General features: G+C 60.7%; 1 protein-coding gene across 4 annotated transcripts in view; it reads right to left on the bottom strand.

Annotated features, from left to right (window-relative positions):
- The window catches only part of KCNIP2 (potassium voltage-gated channel interacting protein 2), a 47,044-nt gene that overhangs the window by 9,367 nt on the left and 17,070 nt on the right, over positions 1-20,607 (bottom strand). The window contains exon 1 of one of the 4 annotated variants that reach the window (XM_075107707.1): positions 8,470-8,628. The exons of 2 other annotated variants lie outside the window; for them this stretch is intronic. In XM_075107707.1, coding sequence (XP_074963808.1) covers positions 8,470-8,572 — 103 coding nt within the window. In that variant the 5' untranslated portion in view covers positions 8,573-8,628. Of the gene's footprint in view, positions 1-2,452; positions 2,619-8,469; positions 8,629-20,607 lie in introns of those variants that run through there. One more of the 4 variants, XM_075107708.1, reaches the window with a different exon arrangement.

The following is a 20,607-nucleotide window of genomic DNA, read 5'->3' as shown; positions in this document are numbered from 1 at the left end:
GAGCATCACCTTTTCCTGAAAGGCCAGAGGCACGTCCCCAGGCCCCCCCTGCCAGGCCATGGCTCTGGGTCCATCTGGGCAGTGATGCAGAGCCCAGCTGTCCCTACAACCTGCAGCTCATGATCATCCCTGTGCAGGGCTCAGCTCTGAGAAGGGTCCATCGGCCCCTCAGTCTGCTCCCCTGCCACAGCACCCAGCCTTGGGCAGTGCCGCCTCCTGCTCAGGGGGACCACAGTCTGCTCTGAAGGCCAGCAGGAGGAAGGGACAGGAAGATCCCCCAGCCACCCTGGGAGGGGGCGGCAGGTCAGGATGGGTCCTGCCAGCAGCAGCTCTGCAAATGGCCCTCATCAGTCAGCAGTGACAGAGCCGAGTGTAACCAGGGCCAAGGTGCCTGCAGCAGCTGCTGGGGCCAGACGGTCATCCATTAGGGGAGTGAGATCAGAGCTGGCATCTCCCAGGGCGGGGACAGACAGAGAGTCCCTGTCCTGGGGGGGGCACAGGGGGCAGCCTCAGCCTAGACACCCAGAGCTGGCAGGGCTGAAGGAGCTGGGAGCAGCAAAGCTGCCACGCAAGACCTGTAGTTCATGGAACAGCAGAGAATCAGGGCCAGGATGTTCCCCAATGCCAGAGAGGGGAGAGCAGCTGCACAACCCTCGTGCCAAGCAGGCCCCAAAGGCAGATGGGGGCATGAGCCAGAAAAAGCTGCAGAGCGGAGTGGGGCTTACAGTGATTCTGTCCCCACTCCCATACCCAGCCTGTGACAGTGTTCCCAGACAGCCTGGCTGTGCCCAGAGGTGTTGGCAGAATAATAATATCTCAGGCCACACCACAGAAAAATGTTGTGAGAAGAGAATGGGATGGGATATGGATGCCAAGGGTTAATGGAGCTCAGGGGCTCCCCAAATGCTGCAGGACTGGGACAGCCATGTGCATTGTCCTGCCACAAAACCCACTCACAGGGACACACACTGCTCTGTCCCCATCACCACTTCCATAGCAGGGACATCTCTGGCAGCAGGAACTGGCGCATCCAAGGTGCCAGAGGAGCTACCCAAGAAATGCCCCAGCAGAGCAGCAGCTCCTCTTGGCTGCAGGCAGCATGCCCCGTAAGGAAGCTGGTGCTCTGCATACCTATTACCCAGATGCCATCCATACCCTCCCCAGTAAGACACAGGGACAAAGCCTGGACATGCCTCAGCCACAGTCCAGCCAGATCTCAGGCAGCTCAGGGACATCCTCCATCACAAGGGGGTTGAAAGCACCTCCCGGGCACAGTGCCCTCCTCCCCTCCCTCTGCTCATCCACTAATTGCTCCTCTGATCACTCCTACCTGTACAATCCCAGCTCCCATCCCAAGATTTGGCTGCTGGCTGCCCAAGGGGATGTGATCTGCAGCCCTTTCATCTCATATCACCCCAGCACCAGCCAGGAGGTGGAGGGGATGGGGGCAAACAAACCCCAAATTGCACTCACGCAAACTCTGTTGGCAGCCCTTGCCTGAGCTGTGACTGTCTGTGACACAGCCAAGAAAGGCAGCCAAAGCAGACAAGACAGCAGCACCGTGCAGCGCTCTGCACTCCCGCCCTTGCCAGGCACGACCAACAGGTCCTACATCCCTTGTTCTGACATGTTCTGGATCCTTTTTGCTGGCCACATCCAGCCTTGTCCTCAGCACCCACCTGCCAATCCAGCGAGCTCAGCACCCACGTCAGCCACTTCCCTCCCCAACCCTGGCACACTCTCACAGGGAGGATGAAGGGGCTGAGGGGTCCAGCCTCTCTTATCCATGCTGCCCCCATTGCCACCAATTCCTGCGGCAGTGGGGAAGACTTTCACCTGTATGGTTCTGCACCCCACATCCATCCATCCATCCATCCATCCATCCATCCATCCATCCATCCATCCATCCATCCATCCATCCCTGTCCCCAGCTCCCACCCCTCTCCCCGGCCCCAGTCACCTGCAACCCTTTTCCCCATTATCTGATAAAGCTCAGCCCTCTGCATCCCAAAGCCCCCAGACTCCAACACCCCTGATAGTCCCAGTCCCCCAGCACCCCAATGCCTCCAGACCTAGATATTCACCACACACTAATGCTCCCAGACACCCCAGCTCTCTAGGATCCTGCACCCCAACACCCCACATAATGTCCCCAGATGCCCCCCCAACATCCCTGATATCCCTGCATCCCAGTGCCCCCCAAGTACCCCAACATTCCCAAACAGCCCCACACCCCAGCCCCCACACACCCTCACTTCCACAGCGCCCTACACCCTAATGCCACCAGACACTCTAGACGCCTTCCCACACCCTTATGACCCCCCAAATGCCCCAAAACACACTAATCCTTCCAAACCTCCCCCAAGCACCCTGCAGCCAGAAGGTAAGGAGCACCTCCAGCACAACCTCCCCATCCCATTGCAACACATCCCCATCCCCGTCCCCATCCCACCTCCCCTGGGCAGGTCGATGATGCCCAGGGCATGGAGTAGCTTGAGGCTGGAGCAGAGCAGCAGGATGATGCCCACCGTTTGCAGCCCCTGCGGGTCCCAGGACGCCCCAGCAACCGACATCCCCCAGACGTGCAGCCCCAGCAGGCAGCTGGTCTGGCAGCAACAGACCCAGCAAGGGAGGAGAGGGGAGGGCAGGGGAGGAGAGACCTGCCTTGGCCCTCCCTCTTCCCGCCCTGGCACCCTCCGGGGTCCCTCGGGGCACCCAGGCTACAGGGGAGGGGAAAGCCCATGCATGTGCCCAAGGGACTTAGGGGCTAGCTCTCACCCCAGGTTCCCCAGAACACCCCGCTGTTGTCACCCTGGACCTACACAGCCTGGCACCAGCACCCCACAGCCCTGGAAAGCTGCTGAGAGGTGCAGAGCTGGAACCAATGGGTGTGTGGAGGAGGCTCAGCGGCCCCTGACTCCCACCCCAACAGCAGTGTGTGGTGGTACCGACCCTGGAGCTCAGTCACTCACTGTCCCCCAGGACACTGCTGTCATCCAGCCCAGGAACAAGCGCTGTCCAGGACAGCCCCTCTGCCCCATCCCAGACCACCAAATCTGCCCCCAAGCAGTGCCCTCAACCTGCATGCATCCACAGCACGGTGTGAGAAGCTCCCTGCCTCAGAGCTCAGCCTCGTCCGCCGATCACATCCACAGATACCTGCCACCCTTACCCCTTCCCTCTTCACCTCCTGAGGGAACATCCGCATCTCTCCGCACCAGTAAGTCACAGCTGTGTGCAAGGTCCATGGCACATGGAAGAGCCACATCTGGGGGCTGCCAGCCCTATGTACCTTGCTTGCTCATAGAGGGAAACGTGCCCCACCCCACTCTGGGCTGCTGCCTGGAGGGAGGTCAGCACAGCAGGGCAGCTAGGCAGGGTGGGGGCTCCCTGCAGCCCACCCAAAGCCCTGCCTCATGGACAGCAGGGCAGAGACCCCAGTCTGGCAGCAGTGGTTATTAGGAAGGCTCTCAGCTGATTTTCTATGCATCTCTCACCTAAAAGCTGTTTTTGATCTGGCCATCCACTGCCCCAGAAGAATAACAAGCTCTAGGGCAGGCATCTATGGGGAATGAGACCTTTCCCTGCATGCCAGGGAGGGGATGCTGCAGCCAAGCATGGATGGTACATGGGACCTCCTGCTCCCTGCACTCTGGGGACCACAACCCCACAGAGCCCTGGCCAGGGCACCTCTATTCCCACCTGTGCCCAGTCCTGGGGTCTAATCCTGTTGAGCTCTTAGCACCCTGCAGCCCAGTACAACCCTGTGCTAGAGAGCCTCAGGCCAGCTCCAAGCCAGCTTCTCCCATTGGACTCCAAGGTTTCATCCTCCACCAGTGAAGCAGGGCTGCAAAGAAGGGCTGTCCCAACAGGTTCCCTTGCTCTCTAGCTTTACTGCTTTATCTCCAGCCTGCCATTTCTCACCTCCCCGTGGCTGAGCGACCTCCCTGCCCCTCTGCCTGCTGGCTCAGAGTCTATCTCTGGGGCAGGATGCAGCAGAGTGGAGTCCCTGCTCCATGTCCAGCAGGGTCCCCTTGCTCCCCCCTCCAGGCACATCAGCAACAGAAAGAGCAAGCCAGGCTAGAGGGAGTTGGGAGGGAAGCAATGTGAAAAGTGATTAACACAAGGCCGGAGGGAGAAGGAATTCAACACGCTAATTACGTCTGGCTGGTCTGAGCAGGACATGACACCATGTGGAGGCAGAATCAGCAGGGTGCCATGGGTGCCGCAGTCCTTGGGGAGCTGAGTTCTGGGACAGCTGCCCTGCCTGGACCCCAGCCGTGGGCGTCACAGCCAAGGGGACCCACAACTACGTCCCCTTCTCCCCCAGCTTCACCCTCTCCAAGCAAGGCAAGACGGCGCAGACTATTCCGTGTCCATGGCAATGACCAGGGCTGATGTCCCTGGGTGCAGAGCATGTGGAAGATACTCCACGCAGAGGAGCATAAGGTCCCCAGGAGACCTTCTTCTCCAAGTTCTCCAAGCTGGCAGGATGCAGACCAGCGACAGCATTCCTCAGAGCGTAGGGCTATGCGGGATCCAGACTCAGAGCCTGGCTATGGCTACCATACGCCTCTGCCCCTTCCCCTCCCACTTTGCAAGCCTCACTATGAGTGAGCAGCTGTCTCCCGATTCAGCCACCAGACCCTGCCCAGCCCTACAGCCAGCTGAAAAAACCTGCCAGCCCTTGGAAAATGAAAGGCAAGGGTTAAAACCACCGTGCATGGGGAAATCTCTGGTGTACTCCAGCCCAGGGAACCCCAAACTCCAAGCTGGAGCACCTGCAGCTGTCCCAGGCTGAATTTTGATGCTCCAAGACCTACCCCACCCACAGCCAGCTCACCTTGGCCTCTCGGGTCTGTCAAACCTGCCAGGCTGGATAGTGCCCTGAGCCTGGGGACCCCCTGGCACTGCGCCCCAAAAGGCCGGTCCCTCCTGCAGCCAAGACACCATGCTCCTGCCAAAGGGGTTCCTGGAAAGCAGAGCTTGGCACAGGGCTTCGCTCTCACCAGTACCGCGGGGATGCTAATTTTCTCCCCTCTCCAGAGGGACCCTCGCCCTGAGCCAGACACCAGGAGGTGGCCATGCTGTTTGCTTCCACCACCCCTCTGCCTGGCATCCTTTGGGGTGCTGATGGCACCCAAACTGGCTGCTGCTCCCTCCCTTTTCTCCCCAGACTCTCTTCTCCCCTCCCCATCTTCATCTCTGGAGCAACAGCAGCAGCCCCCTGGGAAAGGCAGAGGCCAGCACACCCCATGTCAGGGGCTTTCCAAGACACCCCAATCCTGCCTGCCCCACGCACAGACCCTGGCCCAGCTGAGGCAGAGACAGCCCTGTCAGCCCCAGGCAGGCACCAGTTATCCTGCCAATAGCAATCTGCAGCTTCATCTAATATTCATCTGAGGCCGGGATACACTGGCAGCTCTCCCGCCTTTTACCTCCTGCCCACCCCTCCCCCCAGCTGGGACCAATTGCTCCACACTGAATTATTGATGCTGCACTTCAGGAGCCAAAATCGATAGTGTTTCTTTTCGCCTGAGCACTTGGCCAAAGTGGGCTCTTGGCAGGGGGCTGGGACCCCCCCGGGCAGCTCAGCAGCATGTGTGCAGCTCTGCCAGAAGATGTTTGGGGCTGGGGACAGGCATGGTGGCACAGGGCAGCAGTGGGGTGACATGGCCCATCCACAATTAACCAGCAGGTAAACAACACCAGCTCTGGCGTCAATCGCCCCTGGAGCATAGAGCACCCATGGGAGATCTCTGCCTCTGCTACCAGGCGCCGGCTCTGGCCATGCCACCAAGGCTGCACGGGATCTGAGTGGGGACAGTGCCAAGAGGACACACCAAGGGGGTACAGACAACCAGCATTCCCATCCAAGCCCCTGCTCAGAGGAGGGCCAGCTCCAAATGGAGGATGGGTTGCTTGTGGCCTCATCCAGCTGAGTCTCAGAACCCACCAAGCCTGGAGTTCCCCTATATTGTCCCTCTCCGCTCCACAGTCCTCCCTCAGGGGGCAGACAGGGTCTCACTGCAAGATGCTCCCACTGAGCCCTTCCCCAGGGCTGGGGCATTTTTCTGGTTTCCTCTGGAGGTGCTCCATCCCCAGCCCATCACTGTGGTGGCACGGCACTTCCCAGCACATACCATCATCCCCAGGACACCACCAGCACAGCCTGGGCAGAGAGACAGTTGCAGGCAGGGGACCAGCAGGGGTGGGGCAGGGAGAGCACAGGCTTGGGGCACACGAAGCACGGCAGGTGGTATCGATTGGTCCGGAGGGGGTGGCAGGGCCCATGTCTGTTGGCAGACCTGAGCCATTAGTGTATGGTTTCAGGCTCTTTGCAGTCCCTGGGCTGTCACCACCAGCCCAGGCATGGCTGGTAAACAACCCCCAGAGGGGACTCAGCATTTCCCAGCCCCAGACACTGCCTGGGACCTTCCCCAGAGAGAAAAGTCTTACCTGCTGCCTCCTGAGCCAAGGTGGGGTGACCCTCACAGCAGCATCTCACCCCCATCCCCATCCCACCATGCAGCCACTTGCCCACAGAAATTCCCATATGGTGCCCAGTACTCAGCTCAACCTCAGCTGATCTCTGCCCCTTGAGCAACACATTTCCCTCTCCTCTGGGCACCTTTCGGTGATGAGAACTATTGCTGTAAATCTGGGGCACCTGGGTCCCACTCCTGGGGCACATCTCCAGACAGGCCCAATGGACTTACAGTTCCCCAGCACGGGGATGTTGGTAGAGGGGGATAGGGCAGGCTGTGCCTCCCCACGCTGCACAGTGACACTATATCTTCCCGGGGACGAGAGAGGACTGCCGTCTGTCCTTTGTGCAAGACAGGCATGTCACTATCCATCCCAATCCCCTCTGGAGGGGTTCTAGCTGACAGGGACAAGGCTGGACACAGGACGCCCCATCTCCAACCTCCTGCCCTGGCCCAGGCCAGAGCAAAGTCACCTGCAGGGGAACAAGAAGCATGCCACAGGGGACAGAGGAGCGGGGCTCAGCATGGCCAGAGACAAGGAGCAGCCACACAGGCCAATGTCCGGTCCCTGTCTTGTCCTGCACCGCCCAGCAGGGTTGATGCCAGGGCAAGGGGTCTCTCTGCCTCCCCCTCACCACCATGCTCAGAGCCACTGTGCTGCAGAGTAGCCACAAACAATGCCACCAGCTTTGGTCCAAAACTATGGGCAGCTGCAGGGGGAAGAAAAAGCACAGGGAGGGAGGAAAATCAGGGTCTGAGGGTGGCAACCCCCCACATCACCAGCAGAACTAGGGAGTGGGGTCCAATCTGAGCACAGTCAGTGTGGCCCCCCTGAGGATCACAGGCAGGACGCCTGGGAGACAGCTCAGCCCCTGCCTCAGTTTCCCTCCTGGCACGATCCATCTATGAGTGCTGCTGCTGGAGCACAGGGACAAAGCAAGCAGTTAAGCAGCAACGAAATCTGCTTTCCTGCCCTGCAGGCAGGTTCACAGGCCCAGAGGGAGACATCCCCCACATCTGCCCCCACCTTCCCCACCCCCCAGGCTTGGCCAACCTGCAGGTCCAGCCCAGGGGTGCCCCGGCACTGATTGTGGAGGGGAGCCGGTGTTCATGGCTGCACCCAGCCTGTGTGAAAGCCAGAGCTGCGGAACTGGAGCAGAGCACACCAGGGCACCAGTGGACCAGGCAAACTGCCTGTCACCTCGTCACTCTGTGCGTGCCCTTATGTCCCAGGGATCGGCAGGCTGCAGCACCCTTCAGATGGGTGTCTGCAGGCATAGGCAGGGCTGGGGGGACCTTTTGCACAACCACCCCCCCTGGAAGTCCAGGGAGCACCCGGCCAAGTGGCCCTGACCTCCCTCCCACCATGCGCAGAGTCCCCCGAGTGGATCTGGGCACTGATGAGTGTGTCCCATGTTTACACCGCTCAGCCTCTAGCACAGCCTGTCCCCATCCAGGCAGTACCCTCTGTGTCCCCCCACCCAGCCCAAAAGCCATGGTGGGGCTCTGGGAAGAGCCAGGACCGGGGAATGCAGCAGGGACCCGTCCTGCCCAGACCTGGCTGCTCTGCAGGCTGGTGCTTAGTCTGACAGCTCATGTTCAGGGTGAGGTGATCATGGACCCTGGGGACATTGTGCTCCTGTAGAGGTGCTGGAAAACACCCTGGTGCCCACCTGCACACTCACACACAGCCCCAGCCAACAGCTCCCCAGGACACACCAAAGTCACCACCATGCAACAGCCGCCCTGCCAGCCCTGTCCCCTCCCCATGTCCCCAGCCACCAGGACCTTTCACGGAGCAGGCAGGACACGCTGCTCCCCACACCAGGACCCCCCTGCTCACCCTTACAACCAGCAGATGGACACCATGTCCCATGGGGGACTCTCTCATGGATGCAACATCCTCAGAGCATCCTTGGGGGCAGCTCTGGACCCAGACATCCATGTCCCCTGAGGAGCCAGCACTGCCCACGCCCGTTACCTTCCAAGGACACAGGCTCGAAGAGGCCAAATTGCTCCAGCACCTTGATGAAGAGGACCAAGACCACCAGCACCGCGATCATCTCGAGGCCTTCCAGGTTCATGGTGGGGGTGTCTCATGGCCACACACTGCCCTCCCCTCCCCACCGCCGTCCTGGAATCCCCTCACCCCGGCGTCACAGCTGCTGGACCACGCATCCCCAGGGTCCCCTGCCGCTGTCCCTGAGGGGGGATTGGCTGTCACCCCTCTACTCGGGGGTGCCCGCCATCAGCTGTGGGTGAGCAAGGGGTCAGTGTGGGGCTGTGGCAGATGGCTCAAGGAGCCGACAGCCCAGGAAGAGCAGGGCCGTGCCTGTGAGTAAGAGTGGAGAGAGGCCAAGCAGAGGGAAGCGTGGGGAGGTGGCAGGGATGGGGGGGCCAGGGGGGGAAGGAGGCATGCCCTCCCATTCCAATGACACCACTTCCATCGATTTGCTTAATGCAGTTGCTAAGGAAACAGGCCACAGATATTAAAAGGCACTCGGTTCCCGGGGGTGTACATGGGGAGGGACAGGACGCTGGGCACTGGCTAAACATCCAGGATGGGGATGACTCAGACTTGTCCTCTGCACCCCACATGAGTGCCTGCCCCATGGGGACCACCATGGCTGAGCATCCCAAGGTCCCCACAACCCTCTCCTGGGGAGGGTCTGCAGCAACAGGTCCAGCTGCCCCATTTCTGAGCAGGTGGATGGGTCTGGCTGTCTTGCTGGGAGAGCCAAGGGCAGACAGGGAGCAGGGCTGGGGGGACGGGCTGGGAGCAGGAGCTGTGATGCTGGGTGCCAGAGATGCTGCCAGACCCACAGGCAGCACAGCAACTGGCAGGAGAGGAGGGGATGCAGGGGCTGGGGATCCAGCGGGACCAAGGGATCCAGCCAAGGTCACACAGCAGCTGGAGGCAGAGGGCGAACCCAGGCGTCCGTGTGCCTCAAGCACACATCCCCACACAGCCACCAGGGCTATATTTAGCTCCTATGCTTTTTTTTAACAGCATCCCAGCCCTTGCCTGGCTGCTCAATCACAGGCCACAGGGACCACCAGGGAGCCAGATGCCTGCTGGTCCCGGCCCCATCACCAGGGCTCAGTGCCCATTGGGGTGCATGGCTTTCCCCAGGGATGCTGCTGGCACTGCCCATCCCCAAGTAGACAATATGGCATGAATGAAGACCAGACCCAACTCCAGCACCACTGTGGCAGGCAGGGAGTAGGGCTGCCCCCATGCCACCTCTGCCCCCCCCCCCACCTTGTCCCTTCAAGGAGCAGGGCCAGCTGCCCCAGGCACAGGTGGGGTGGCCATGCCCAGGCTATGGGGCAGACAGCCTGCCCAGCTCTAGGGTCCTCCTACCCCCACAAAGGGCCCTGCTGACAGGACCAGGGCAGAAAGCCCCTTTTCCTCCCTGTTGGCTATGTTGCAGGGAGAAAAATATGTCACCAGGGGAGGAAACGTCACCCTGGGACACCCACAGGGGGAACTGGATAGCAGAGGTGCTGGCTGATGCTGGGAAGAGCTGCCAGCAGGGCTGCCCCACACCAACCCCGCCAGGGCCATAACCCCCACCCAGGCCCCCATTCCCAGCCCAGGAGGCTGCAGATTTGACCCCTGGTAGGGGATGGAGAGGGCTGGTTGCTCAGTCCCAGGTCATGGCATGGCCAGGCTATCTAGCAGCTCCGTGCCACCAGGCTTGGCATCTCCTGCCTGCTTGGGGCATGCTCCCAAGGCTCTGATGCCAGCAGAAGATGCCAGCGATGCATCAGAGGCAGCTTGGGGAGGGAGATGAAAATCTTCCCCAGGGAAACATACCTCAGGCTGGAAGTTTTCAGACCTGGCATTTCCTTTTCTTGGAAAGCAGCGAGTTTCCAGGCACTGAGCCTGGATTTCACCAGGCTGGCTCCTGGCCTCGCCCCCACCCTGAGCCAGTCCCTTTGGGGACGGGATGGCACAGACCTGTTGCACTCTTGAAGGAAGTTTCCCACTGACACCAACTTCATTTTTAATGCCATTTTTCTTGCTAAGCCCTGGTTGCAACCCATCCTCTCTCCGAGTCTCCAGCTGCTCCCAGGGCCAATGCCTGTCCACACGCCATGGGGCTATTTGTACAGCATGATTTGGGCCAGAAACAGCCATATAGGAGGCCTTCCAGACTGAGCCAGGGCTTGTCCCACCAAAGAGGGTTTGGGGCGGTTCCTCTGCAAAGCAAACCTTCTCAGCCCACCTGAGGGGACCATCATCAGCTCCTCATGCATCTCCATCAGCGTTGTGGGATGCTGGGGCCGAACGGCACAGCGGCACAACAGCCATGGAGCGACAGCTTCCCCACCTGCCCTCATGCCCATCCTGTGCCAGCCAGCCTCCCCAGCAGAGCACTGATAGATCACCCACCAGCTGCCACGTCAGGATTACTCATTTCCATGCTAATAAAAGCCCTCCACTGTTCACTGCCAGAACAACTCAGGATCCCACCAGGACCGGCATAGGCACCCAGTGCTGGTCCCACATCCCAGTGCCACACACTGCACCAGAGCCCAGCTCCCCCAAACTCACTGGGGTTGCTTGCCCAGAGCACATCCCTTCCCACCAAGGGCAGCTCCAGATGGGCTGGGGGTCTCAGGGGACCAACCCCTTGGCTCACCCAGGTCCCCAGGGATGCTCCTCCATCTGGAGCTGCCCTGAGGATGGAGCAGACACATGGGCTCGCATGTAGGGCTTTACCCATGGAGCCAGACCCACAGCCACCTGCAAGGGATATTCAAAGGGCCATCCAAAACATATGCACCCCGCCAGAAGTGGGACAGGGCTTTTCCCCCCACCCCACCAAGAGGCATGGTTTCCAGGGGTGGCTCCTCACCCCTTCAGCCAGCCAGCATTTGGCCATGCTGTGGGAAGAGCCACGAGGCCCTGGCTGAGCTGTGCAGGGAGAGGTCACACGGATGGATGGAGAAACATATGCCCTGGGCAGGAGAGGCCCTGGATGTCCCCAGACATCCCCAGCACTGGTGCCACCCCTCCTGCCCTGCTTGTGGGTCTCACCCTGCAAAGTGCCCAGCATACACATCCTACTGCAGCGGGCCTGGGAGAGACCCTTCGCTGGGGAAACTGGGACCCCCACCACATCCCAGAGCTCCCCAACATACCAGCCGAGGAACAAAGATGTAGGTCATGCCCAGAGGGACCAAGAGCCCCAAAATGCAGGTTGAGGCCCCAGCATCAGCACCGGGCACACCCCATAGAGCAGGAGACACCGGGGAGCCTATCTGCATCCCTGTCCCACAGTGAAGGGCAGTAGCACCCAGACATCAGCAGCACAGCAGAGCTGGATGCCCCCGGAGCAGCTCTGGGCACCACTGCAGCTTGGCTGTGGTCTGCCACTGGCTGCTCTTGCACACAGCGGAGCAGGACCAGGACCAGGACCAGGAGGAACAAATAGAGTGACTGAGGAGGAGATCGAGGTGCCCCAGACAGGCAGAAAGGAGGGTCCCCAATCCCCCTCTCCCACACCAAGAGCCTGACTTGTCCCACCACCCAGCTTGTGGAAGGGGACAGGACAGGCCAGCATCACCATGTCCCCCCATGTCCCCAGCCCCATACCTTCGATGCCGCTGATGATTTTGAAGCAGCGGGTGGTGAACCAATAGGAGATGAGGAGGAGGATGGCAATCAGGGAGGCATAGAGCAGGCTGTCATTGTGCAAAGATGTCCTCTCCATGGCTCCATCCCTTGTGCCCGCTTACGCCCCCCGTCCAGCCCCGCTGCACTATCTGGGGCACCCCTGTCCCGGCAGTCCCCCCGCCGGAGGAGCCGGCCACCATGGGCAGGGAGGCGGGGGGCCGCATGGGCAGGCAGGCAGGTAATTGGGAGCAGCGTGTGAGAGCCAGGCTCCCAAACCAATTACCTTAATTGTGCTCAGGCAGCACATGGCAAACAGTTAAAAATAACCCTCCTGGCCCAGGGGGAGAGTGGCACCATCAGCCAGGAGAAGGAAGCAGGGGGCAAAGCACAGATGGGGCTCGCTACACATGTGGCTGAGTCTCCCTGCCATGAGGCCAGCAAGGCATTGCTGCAGGATGATGGCTGCTCTGAGCTCACTGGTGACCCCAGGACCCTCAGGGCTCAGCCCCTTGCTGCCAGCCCGTGTGAGGAGCTGGGAGTCCTGGAAACTGCACTCTCCAGGGAATGATGCTGCAGCCCAGGACTGCCAAATGCCAGGATCTCTACTGGGATGCCTGTGCCCATCCTTGCTCCAGACACTGGGCCTTGAAGGAAGGCATCTCTGCAGCCTTGCTGGCCTAGGCAGCTGGTTCTGGCAGAGAGGTGCTGGCATCTCCTCCCCTGCACACCAGCACAGCACCTCCCTGAGGATGCACGAGATCATCCTCTCCTTTTCTCAGCCTGGAGCCAGAGCCAACCAGCCTGGTTCCTGCACTGCAACGCCAGGGGCACTCAGGCAGTGCCACTGTGAATTTGGGCACACTCACTGGCAGACCCCCAAACCCCATGGGATTAGCTGCACCCATGCCTGAGACACCCCTGGTCCCCAGACCACACTTGGCCCCATCAGTCACCCCATGGGACACGTGGCTGGGGAAGATGCTGGACTTAAGTTTCACCCCGACACCTCTTTGAACACAAGACATCCCACCCCCACCCCTGCAGCTACAGCCAGGGGACATGACCATCAAGGCATGGGGTGAGGAGCACGGTGTTATCCTAGCTGTGCCCCTTTACGGGTGCAGAACCCAGGTGTTTGGGTCCATCCCCGCTTCCCTCCTTTCTCCCCCAAGACCAGCTGCTCTGAGCATCCACAGGGAACACAGGACAGGGTGGCAAAGCGGCCCTGGCACACGCCCATGGCTCCGCACTGGGGAGGGCGGCAGGCTCTGTAATGCTGCCCCAGGCACAGCTGTGGCAGGATGGGCAGCCCAGGCTGGCAACCAGTCTGTGTCTCCTGTCCCACTTTAGGCTGTGACAATACCAGCCATAGAACACCCCCCACCCAGCCACCCCACCCCAGCTCTCCGGCGCTGCCAGCAGTACAGCTCTGCCACCCAGCCAAAATTAACCACCCTGCCAGCCACCCACTGTATGTAAATAGACATGCCCAGGAGCAGGGCTTCTTGCTCAGAAAGCACCTCTGTGCACACGGTGTGCCAGGGGCATGCATGGGGCTCCACCCAGAGCCATTGGGTAGCCAGGTAGCTGATCCCTGTCCCCATCCCCCCAGCTCCGCTAGCAGCTGGGCACGGGGCACAGGGCACTGTGCCCTGCTGCGGGACAGGAGCAGATGGGGAGGGAGCGGGACAGTCACCCTTTGCCAAGGGACCTGTCTCTTCGGGAGGGGACTGCGCACCCTGACCACAGCCAGGCTCTGCCCTGCTTGGGACCCACCTCTGACTACCCATAGGGTGCTCCTAGCCCAGTGCCATAGGGTGCTGGGGTGCTACCTTCCCAAAATGTGCCATGGGACCAGCTGGGCCACAACAGAGGTGATGGGACCAGGGCACAGCTGGGCAGCAGCTGCCCAGATCACCTGGCCCAGGGGGGCCAGACTGATGGATAGGAGCCTCTCCTTTTTTTGGTTCTCGGGGCCATCATCCATTAGGGAGAGTTAAATTTAGGTTACAGCTGATCCCTTATTACCTCGCTGCTAATCAGAGCGCGAGCAGATTATTAATAAGCACATTAAAATATTGGCGAAATGCTATTTTTGGGAGGTGAAGTCACAGTTTTAATCCAGTTAATTGATTGAGTCATTTCTCTTTCCCCCCATCGGCGACCCGTCCTTGGCTAGCTCCCCAAGGCACCCAGACGGGAGGCCACCCCACCCCAGGGTCTGCCTGGCTCAGCATCCAGTGCCCTTTGCGGTGAGCTCTGTGGGACCTCCTTCACCTCTGCAGGGAGGACAGAGGGGCTCATTGCCCCCCAAAAGGGACTGGTGGGGGAGGATAGGGCTGGAGGGGGGGGGCAGCATCCCAGTGACCAATGTGCCACGTGGACTAGAGCAGCAGCTGTGGAAGAGGGGATGCTGCAAGAGGGGAGAAGGCTGTGCAAGCCCCACATCCACTCCAGACCTGAGCCTACAGGGGCACCAACCTGTCTGACTCTGGATTTCACCCCACTTTGGCTTCTCCCACAGCTTGGGAAGATACCAAGAAGAGGGTGAGCAGCAGCAGCCAGCACCTTATTGCCTTGCGGCTGCGCCCATCCCAGCCCCGTGCATCATGGCCACCCTGCACACCCCAGCAGGGCTGCAGGGACAGCATGGGGCTGAGCCCTTAGGGCCATGCAGCACCCCATATGGCCAGCCCAGAGACGCAGTCCCAGGGGGACACAGGCCCAGCCCCATAGTCCCCAGCTGCAAAGCCCCAGGACACCGGGACAAAGACCTGCAGTACATCCTTGCAGGTGGTAGGGATGGGAGCACCATGAGGTCTCCTTCCCACGCCACTCCCTCACCTGCAGCTCTGCTCCTCACACCTGGGCCAGACTCAGCTGACTCAGCCTCTGCCCCCTCTGCTCTGGGCTAGTTGCCTGGTGCCCGATGGAGCCAACAAGCAGGGGTGGACTCAGCGCTGCCTGTGGGCACACCCAGCCTCTGGAGCCTGGCACGCTTCTCGGTCAGGCCCATGCTTACCCTGGCACCTCTTCCCCTATTGCCATGTTGTGGGCTGGTGCAGAGCTCTGAAGGGCCCACAGGGCTGTGAAGTGATGGGAAAAGCCCATGGGGAGGGTTTCCCAGGGTGAGGCAACCCTCCATCGCAGGGCTCAGGTCCCTGTGGGCAGGAAGGTGGCACAGCAGCTGGGCACAGCTCACAAGGCAGATACTGTTCCCATGTACCAGCACCCAGCGCTACACCAAGAGCATCCCCAGAGTATCCCTGCTGTCCCCGCAGGCTGGGGAGACCCAGGGGCTCCCCCGCACAAGGAGGGGAAAGAGCCTGGGAGGGTTCTTCTGTGCAGGCTGAGCCCTGGCAAAGGCGGTGCAAGTCCCAGTCCTGCTCCAGGGTATGACACTGCCACGTTGGCCCAATGAGGCCTTCTCCATGCTCCCAGCATGGCACATCCCTCTCCAGCACCATTATGGCCAAGGGTGGCAGCTGGGAGTCCCTGAGGGGCCAGGCCAAGGGGAGGACAACTTGACCCGAGCATGGGGAGAGGGGCAGGAGCTGGGCACCCAGGGTCCCAGTGCACACTGGCACACAACGACCTCCCCAAGACATGCCCATTGCAGTCAGGAGGTATCTCTGACCTCACACCCGGGAGAGGGGGTCCTGGCTAGCTGGCTGGGCTGTGCAAAGGCTGGCAGGGGGGCGCAGGTCCCGCCACAGCTGTGACAGCAAACCAGGAGCACACAGCATGCAGCTCTGTCCCCGGGACCAGGCAGCATCCCAAGATACGAGCACGGGTAGATGCAGGCACCAGGGCATGTTCCTGCCCCAGCCCACAGGCACACCCAGGGCTTCTCCAGTTGGATGGATGGAAGGTGCAGTCCCAGCCCCAGAGGAGGCAGATGCCTGGCACAGCATGGAAAGGTCGGACCAGCTGCGATTTATTTGCACAGCAGTTTTCTCACACTCCACTCTGAAGCAATTCCCTCCCCAAATAAAACATTCTTGTCACCCCAGGTCCACAGGGGACCTTCAGGGGTGCTTGTTGCCTCCCATGAGCATCTCTTCAGCTTTGCCCCACAGGGAGCCCATTGCAACCCTGACGCCGGGGGCTGAATCACTCAGCACTGCTCAGCACCTAAACAGCATTTCTCCCCCTTCCCAAATAATCACACAAAGCCCACCAGACAGAGAACCCCTCCCACAGAACAGAGCCCCCATGCTCCCCAGGGCAGCACCTACCTTGGGAGAGGGTCCCGGTGACAAACTGGTAGAAGAAGCGGATCACCCGGCCCAGCTGCCTCTTGCAGCGCTGCTGGCAGTGGCTCATGGCTCCAGCTCACAGCGCTGGGGAGGGACCCAGTCGCACCCCCTCCCGGCCAGCAAACAGCCCCCCAGCTCCTCTGAGCAGGCGATGCCCAGGGGAGGACAGAGCCTTCCTTGCCCAGAATGAGCCTGTGGGCATCAGCAGCAGGTCCAGCCTGACGGAGAGGGCACAGGCAGCGCCTGGCAGCGCGGCAGCCGCCAGGCCCTGCTCCCAGGTGGCAAGAAGCCAGCCGGGAAGTTTTGTGCTGGGATGCTCCTGTGTAGGCTGGCTGTGGTCCAGAGGGGCTGGGGGTTGCAGCGGTGCCCCTCCCAGGGCTTAGGCACACAAAAGCTGACTGCAAGCTCGGCGAGGCAGCAGGGTGCCCGGGCGAACCCCCCTGTGCCGTGCCAGCCCACCGGCCCTCTCCGTGCAGCAAACTTGCAGGGAGAGGCAGGGAGTTGCAGCAGGGGAAGGCTTGGGTCCAGGGGAGCCCAGCGGTGCCAGCCAGCTCTCCGGGAGAGGCGGATGGCTGCCTCCCTGGCTGGCAGAGCCCCGGGTTGCCCCTGGCTCCACCAGCCCGACCTGGCACTTCACGCGCCAGCTGGCCGGGAACCAGAGGCAGGTTGGTATGGCAACCCGCAGACTCCACAGGTCCCGCTGACCAATGAGGCACTGCTGCATCCCAGGGCCGCCTCTCTCCAAGAGCAGGGAAGGATGCTCCCTCCGGAGGGGAGCCACCACCGAGAGCATCCTACATCCTCAGGCATCAGCCCTCTGCTCCCACTATCAAGTGCTGTGCGCATCCTGCATCCCTTGGCATCAACCATCTGCTCCAGCCAGCTGGTGCGGTGAGTGTCCTGCTTCCCCAGACACCAACCATCCAGCGCTGCGAGGGTCCTGCATCTCTGTGGCAACAGTGCTCCAGCACCGCCAGCATCCTGCATCGCTGAGCATCAGCCCTCTGGTGCTGCGAGCATCCTGCATCCCCAGGCACCAACCACCCGCTCCCACTGGCTCCACGCAGGGGAGGAGACAAGGATCAGTGCAAGGATGGGAGGAAGAAGAGTCAGACTCCCAGACTGCCCTGGCTGAGAGCTGCTCACTCCAAAGCTCAGCCTGGCAGCAAGTTGTTAGCTTGCATATTATGTCAGAGCCAGAGGAGAGTCTGGTGTGTGGCAGTGATGGGATTTCCCTGCTCCCAGAGCCAGCCCAAGATGCTCTGTGTAGACTGGCGATCACATCCCTTCACCAAGTCCCATTTTCCCATCTTCAATTCCCTCGCCACATCACATCCACACCCCACACCAGCAGGATCTCTCAGCTCTGCATCCAGCCAGGCTGTATTATCTCATAAGCTTCATCTTTTATTAATGGGGGAGGAAGCGAAGAAAAAGAGACCTGATGGAAAATATAGCTGCTGTACCATCAGGGATGGGAAAGGGGGTGCAGGCTTGATCCAGCCAGGAATCAGTCAGACTGCCCAGTCCCTACCAATGCCTCTACACAAGTCCCAAGGGAAGGGGCAGAGGCCCCTCCAGGGTGGGTAACCTCACCCTCTGCTTCCCAAGAGAAGGGCCATCCCCTCCAAACCACACCCTTCCTCTCTGTTATGCTGGCTATGCCCCTGCAAAGGTGGCAGGCCCCACACCATGGCAGACTGTGCCGTGGGACGGGGGGGACAGGAACCAGGGGATGCTGCAGCGGTCGCTGCAGGGCTGAGCCAGGTTTGGGACATACACAAAGGTGCGACAGCACACCAGCAGTTTGCAACCCTACAATAATACACCCACAAAGCCCTGGGCCAGGGAAGGGATGCAAGGGACATCGACCCTGCAGGAGGAAGGGGACAGCCCAGGCTAGCCAAGGCAGAGCAGGCAGCTCAGTGGATGAAGAGGCACAGCTCAGGGCTGTGAATGCAGCTCAGGTTGTGAATGCAACGCCCCAACCGAACCTACCACCTGCCCACAGCCAAAAGCTCAAATTCGGGCTGCCAGTGGTGTCCAGTCCCCTCCTGCCACCTTCTGGGGACAGGTCAGGGGTTTAGGACCCTCATCCTTATCTACTGCATCCAGAAGCCCCGCTCCTGGCTCAAACCCACAACACAAACAAGCTGGGACAGTTTCTTTCAATGATCAGATCCCATGAGCTGTGTGACACAAGGCCAAATTCTGCAAACTCAGAGCTCCCCTCATGCTGGAAGAGAGTCCCAGCTCCCCTTGTATTACCGCAGGGACCAGCCAACACACCCCAGCCCAAGGCAGCCACAGCATCCCAAAAGCCCGTGGGATACAGGAGAGGTGCCAGAACAGCCACAGGAGGGTGCCAGAGCCCGCAGGACCTGACAGCAAACAAAGTTTGCAGATCCATCCCAAACCCACCATCCAGCTCCTTGGGAGCCAGCTCCCACCTGGCCAGGAAGGTTGCTCCAACCCAGTGTGCCCTGGGCTGGTGGGAGATTCAAGAGCCATCCTGTGCACCCTGGTTGTGATGGCTTTGCAGGACAGGGGATTTCATATGCCCCCAGCAGCATGCATAGACCACTCCACACCAGCCTGCAGGGACATGGCGGGAGAGGAGAACCCAGTACCGGTATCACTCACCCACCTCCAGGCTCGGCTGCCTGCCAGTATCCCCGGGTGCTACAAGCAGTCCAGAACTGAACAGTGATTTCCGAAGGACCATCCCACCTCCAGGTTGGCCCTTTGACTTTCCAGAGACGTCCTCATGCACTGACACCAAGCAGAAGCTCATGAGGACCACATGAACTGAGCCAGGGGACTGTCCTTTCCTCCGCACCCAGCAACCCACAGCAGGTATTTTGCAAGGATGGTGCATTGCAGAGACATGTGAGACGGGTTGCTCCCATCCCAGGGCTCCCTCGGAGCACGTGCTCTCCAGGATGGCACCAGGGACTGTGTGTCTTGCCCTTGCAGAAAGGCAGTAAAGCCACTCGGTCACTGACCCACCTCTCCCCTGGCAAGACAAACAGGAATCCAGCAGAAATCAAAAGCAAGCAACAAAGCAGGGCTGTTGAGCCCACTCTTACACACATTTGCTGATAATCTATCACCTGGGCCGCAGCCATCATAGGTGCCAACACAGGGTGCATCCTGCCAGCCTCCTGCCCCACCTGTGCTTCTCCCAAACCTTCTCCCCCATGAGGAGGCCAGTGGTCCCCCAGCCCCTGCCGCACCCCCAGGGGAACTCCAGTCTCCACAGTGCCCCGCAGGGCAAAGGACAATATCTCCCAAAGGGGTATTTTGAGCCAGCCTGTGTACCCAGAGCATCTGCTGGGCCCCTGAAAGGGGACACAGCGTTGTTGCAGCCACAGCAATGGGCAGGAGGAAGATCACGGCTCCAGGCTCTGCCTCCAGCTCTGCTCCCGCCCTGTGCTCTTGCTTTGGCAGGGGGAACAGCTGCCCCACACCTCCCGCTGCCAAGCCTGCGACGGGGACTGGCCCAGCTCCTTGTTGTAGGGTATAAATGGCAAAGTCAGGGAGGCTGGAGTGCAAAATTGCTCTCCGCTTCCCTGACCCCACTCTGTGCTGCCTGCCTGCAGGTTTAGGGGCTGTGCCGGAACACCTGCGGCTTGGGTGCAGGGCAGCCCACGCAGCGCCTGTGCGGTGCCTGTGCGCGCCGCGCTGCTGTTCTGCCGCCTGACGCTAAGAGGAGCCCCCGCACAGCGCAGCGGCCGCGGCGGGGCCGGGCGGGGAGGTGACCTGGGGACACGGTTCATTCAGACGGCTGCGGCGGCTGGTGACACACGAGGGACAGGAGGGGACACGTGCAGTGGTGTCGGAGCACGCAGGCAAGCGTGGCCACCTGGGCAAGGCCGCGCACACGTGTGCAAGGATGCACGGGAACCCTGAAGGCCATCCGTGCGCGGACACGTGGCCACCACACTCCACTGGCAGTCCCTTGCAGGCTGAAGGGACAGTGACAGCACTGCCAGGGAGGGGGACACAACACAGCTGTCCGCACCAGAGCCATTGCTTTCTTCCCTGGCCAGGTCCTCTCCTCCTGAGATGGCTTCTTGACAGACACATCCTTCCTAAGCCACCGACATACGCGCTGGTACCTGCCGTGGGAGCTCTGGGTGCAGGGAGGAGCTGGGGGAATTCACACTGGTTCATGGCCATGAAATATTCATTAGCACATCCGCAGAGAGAAGGGGAAAAATAAAAGACAAAC

This window comes from Phalacrocorax aristotelis, chromosome 12, assembly GCF_949628215.1.
Source record: "Phalacrocorax aristotelis chromosome 12, bGulAri2.1, whole genome shotgun sequence".
In the NCBI taxonomy this organism is placed as follows: Eukaryota; Metazoa; Chordata; class Aves; order Suliformes; family Phalacrocoracidae; genus Phalacrocorax; species Phalacrocorax aristotelis.
This window is presented reverse-complemented; position numbering and strand designations above follow the sequence as displayed.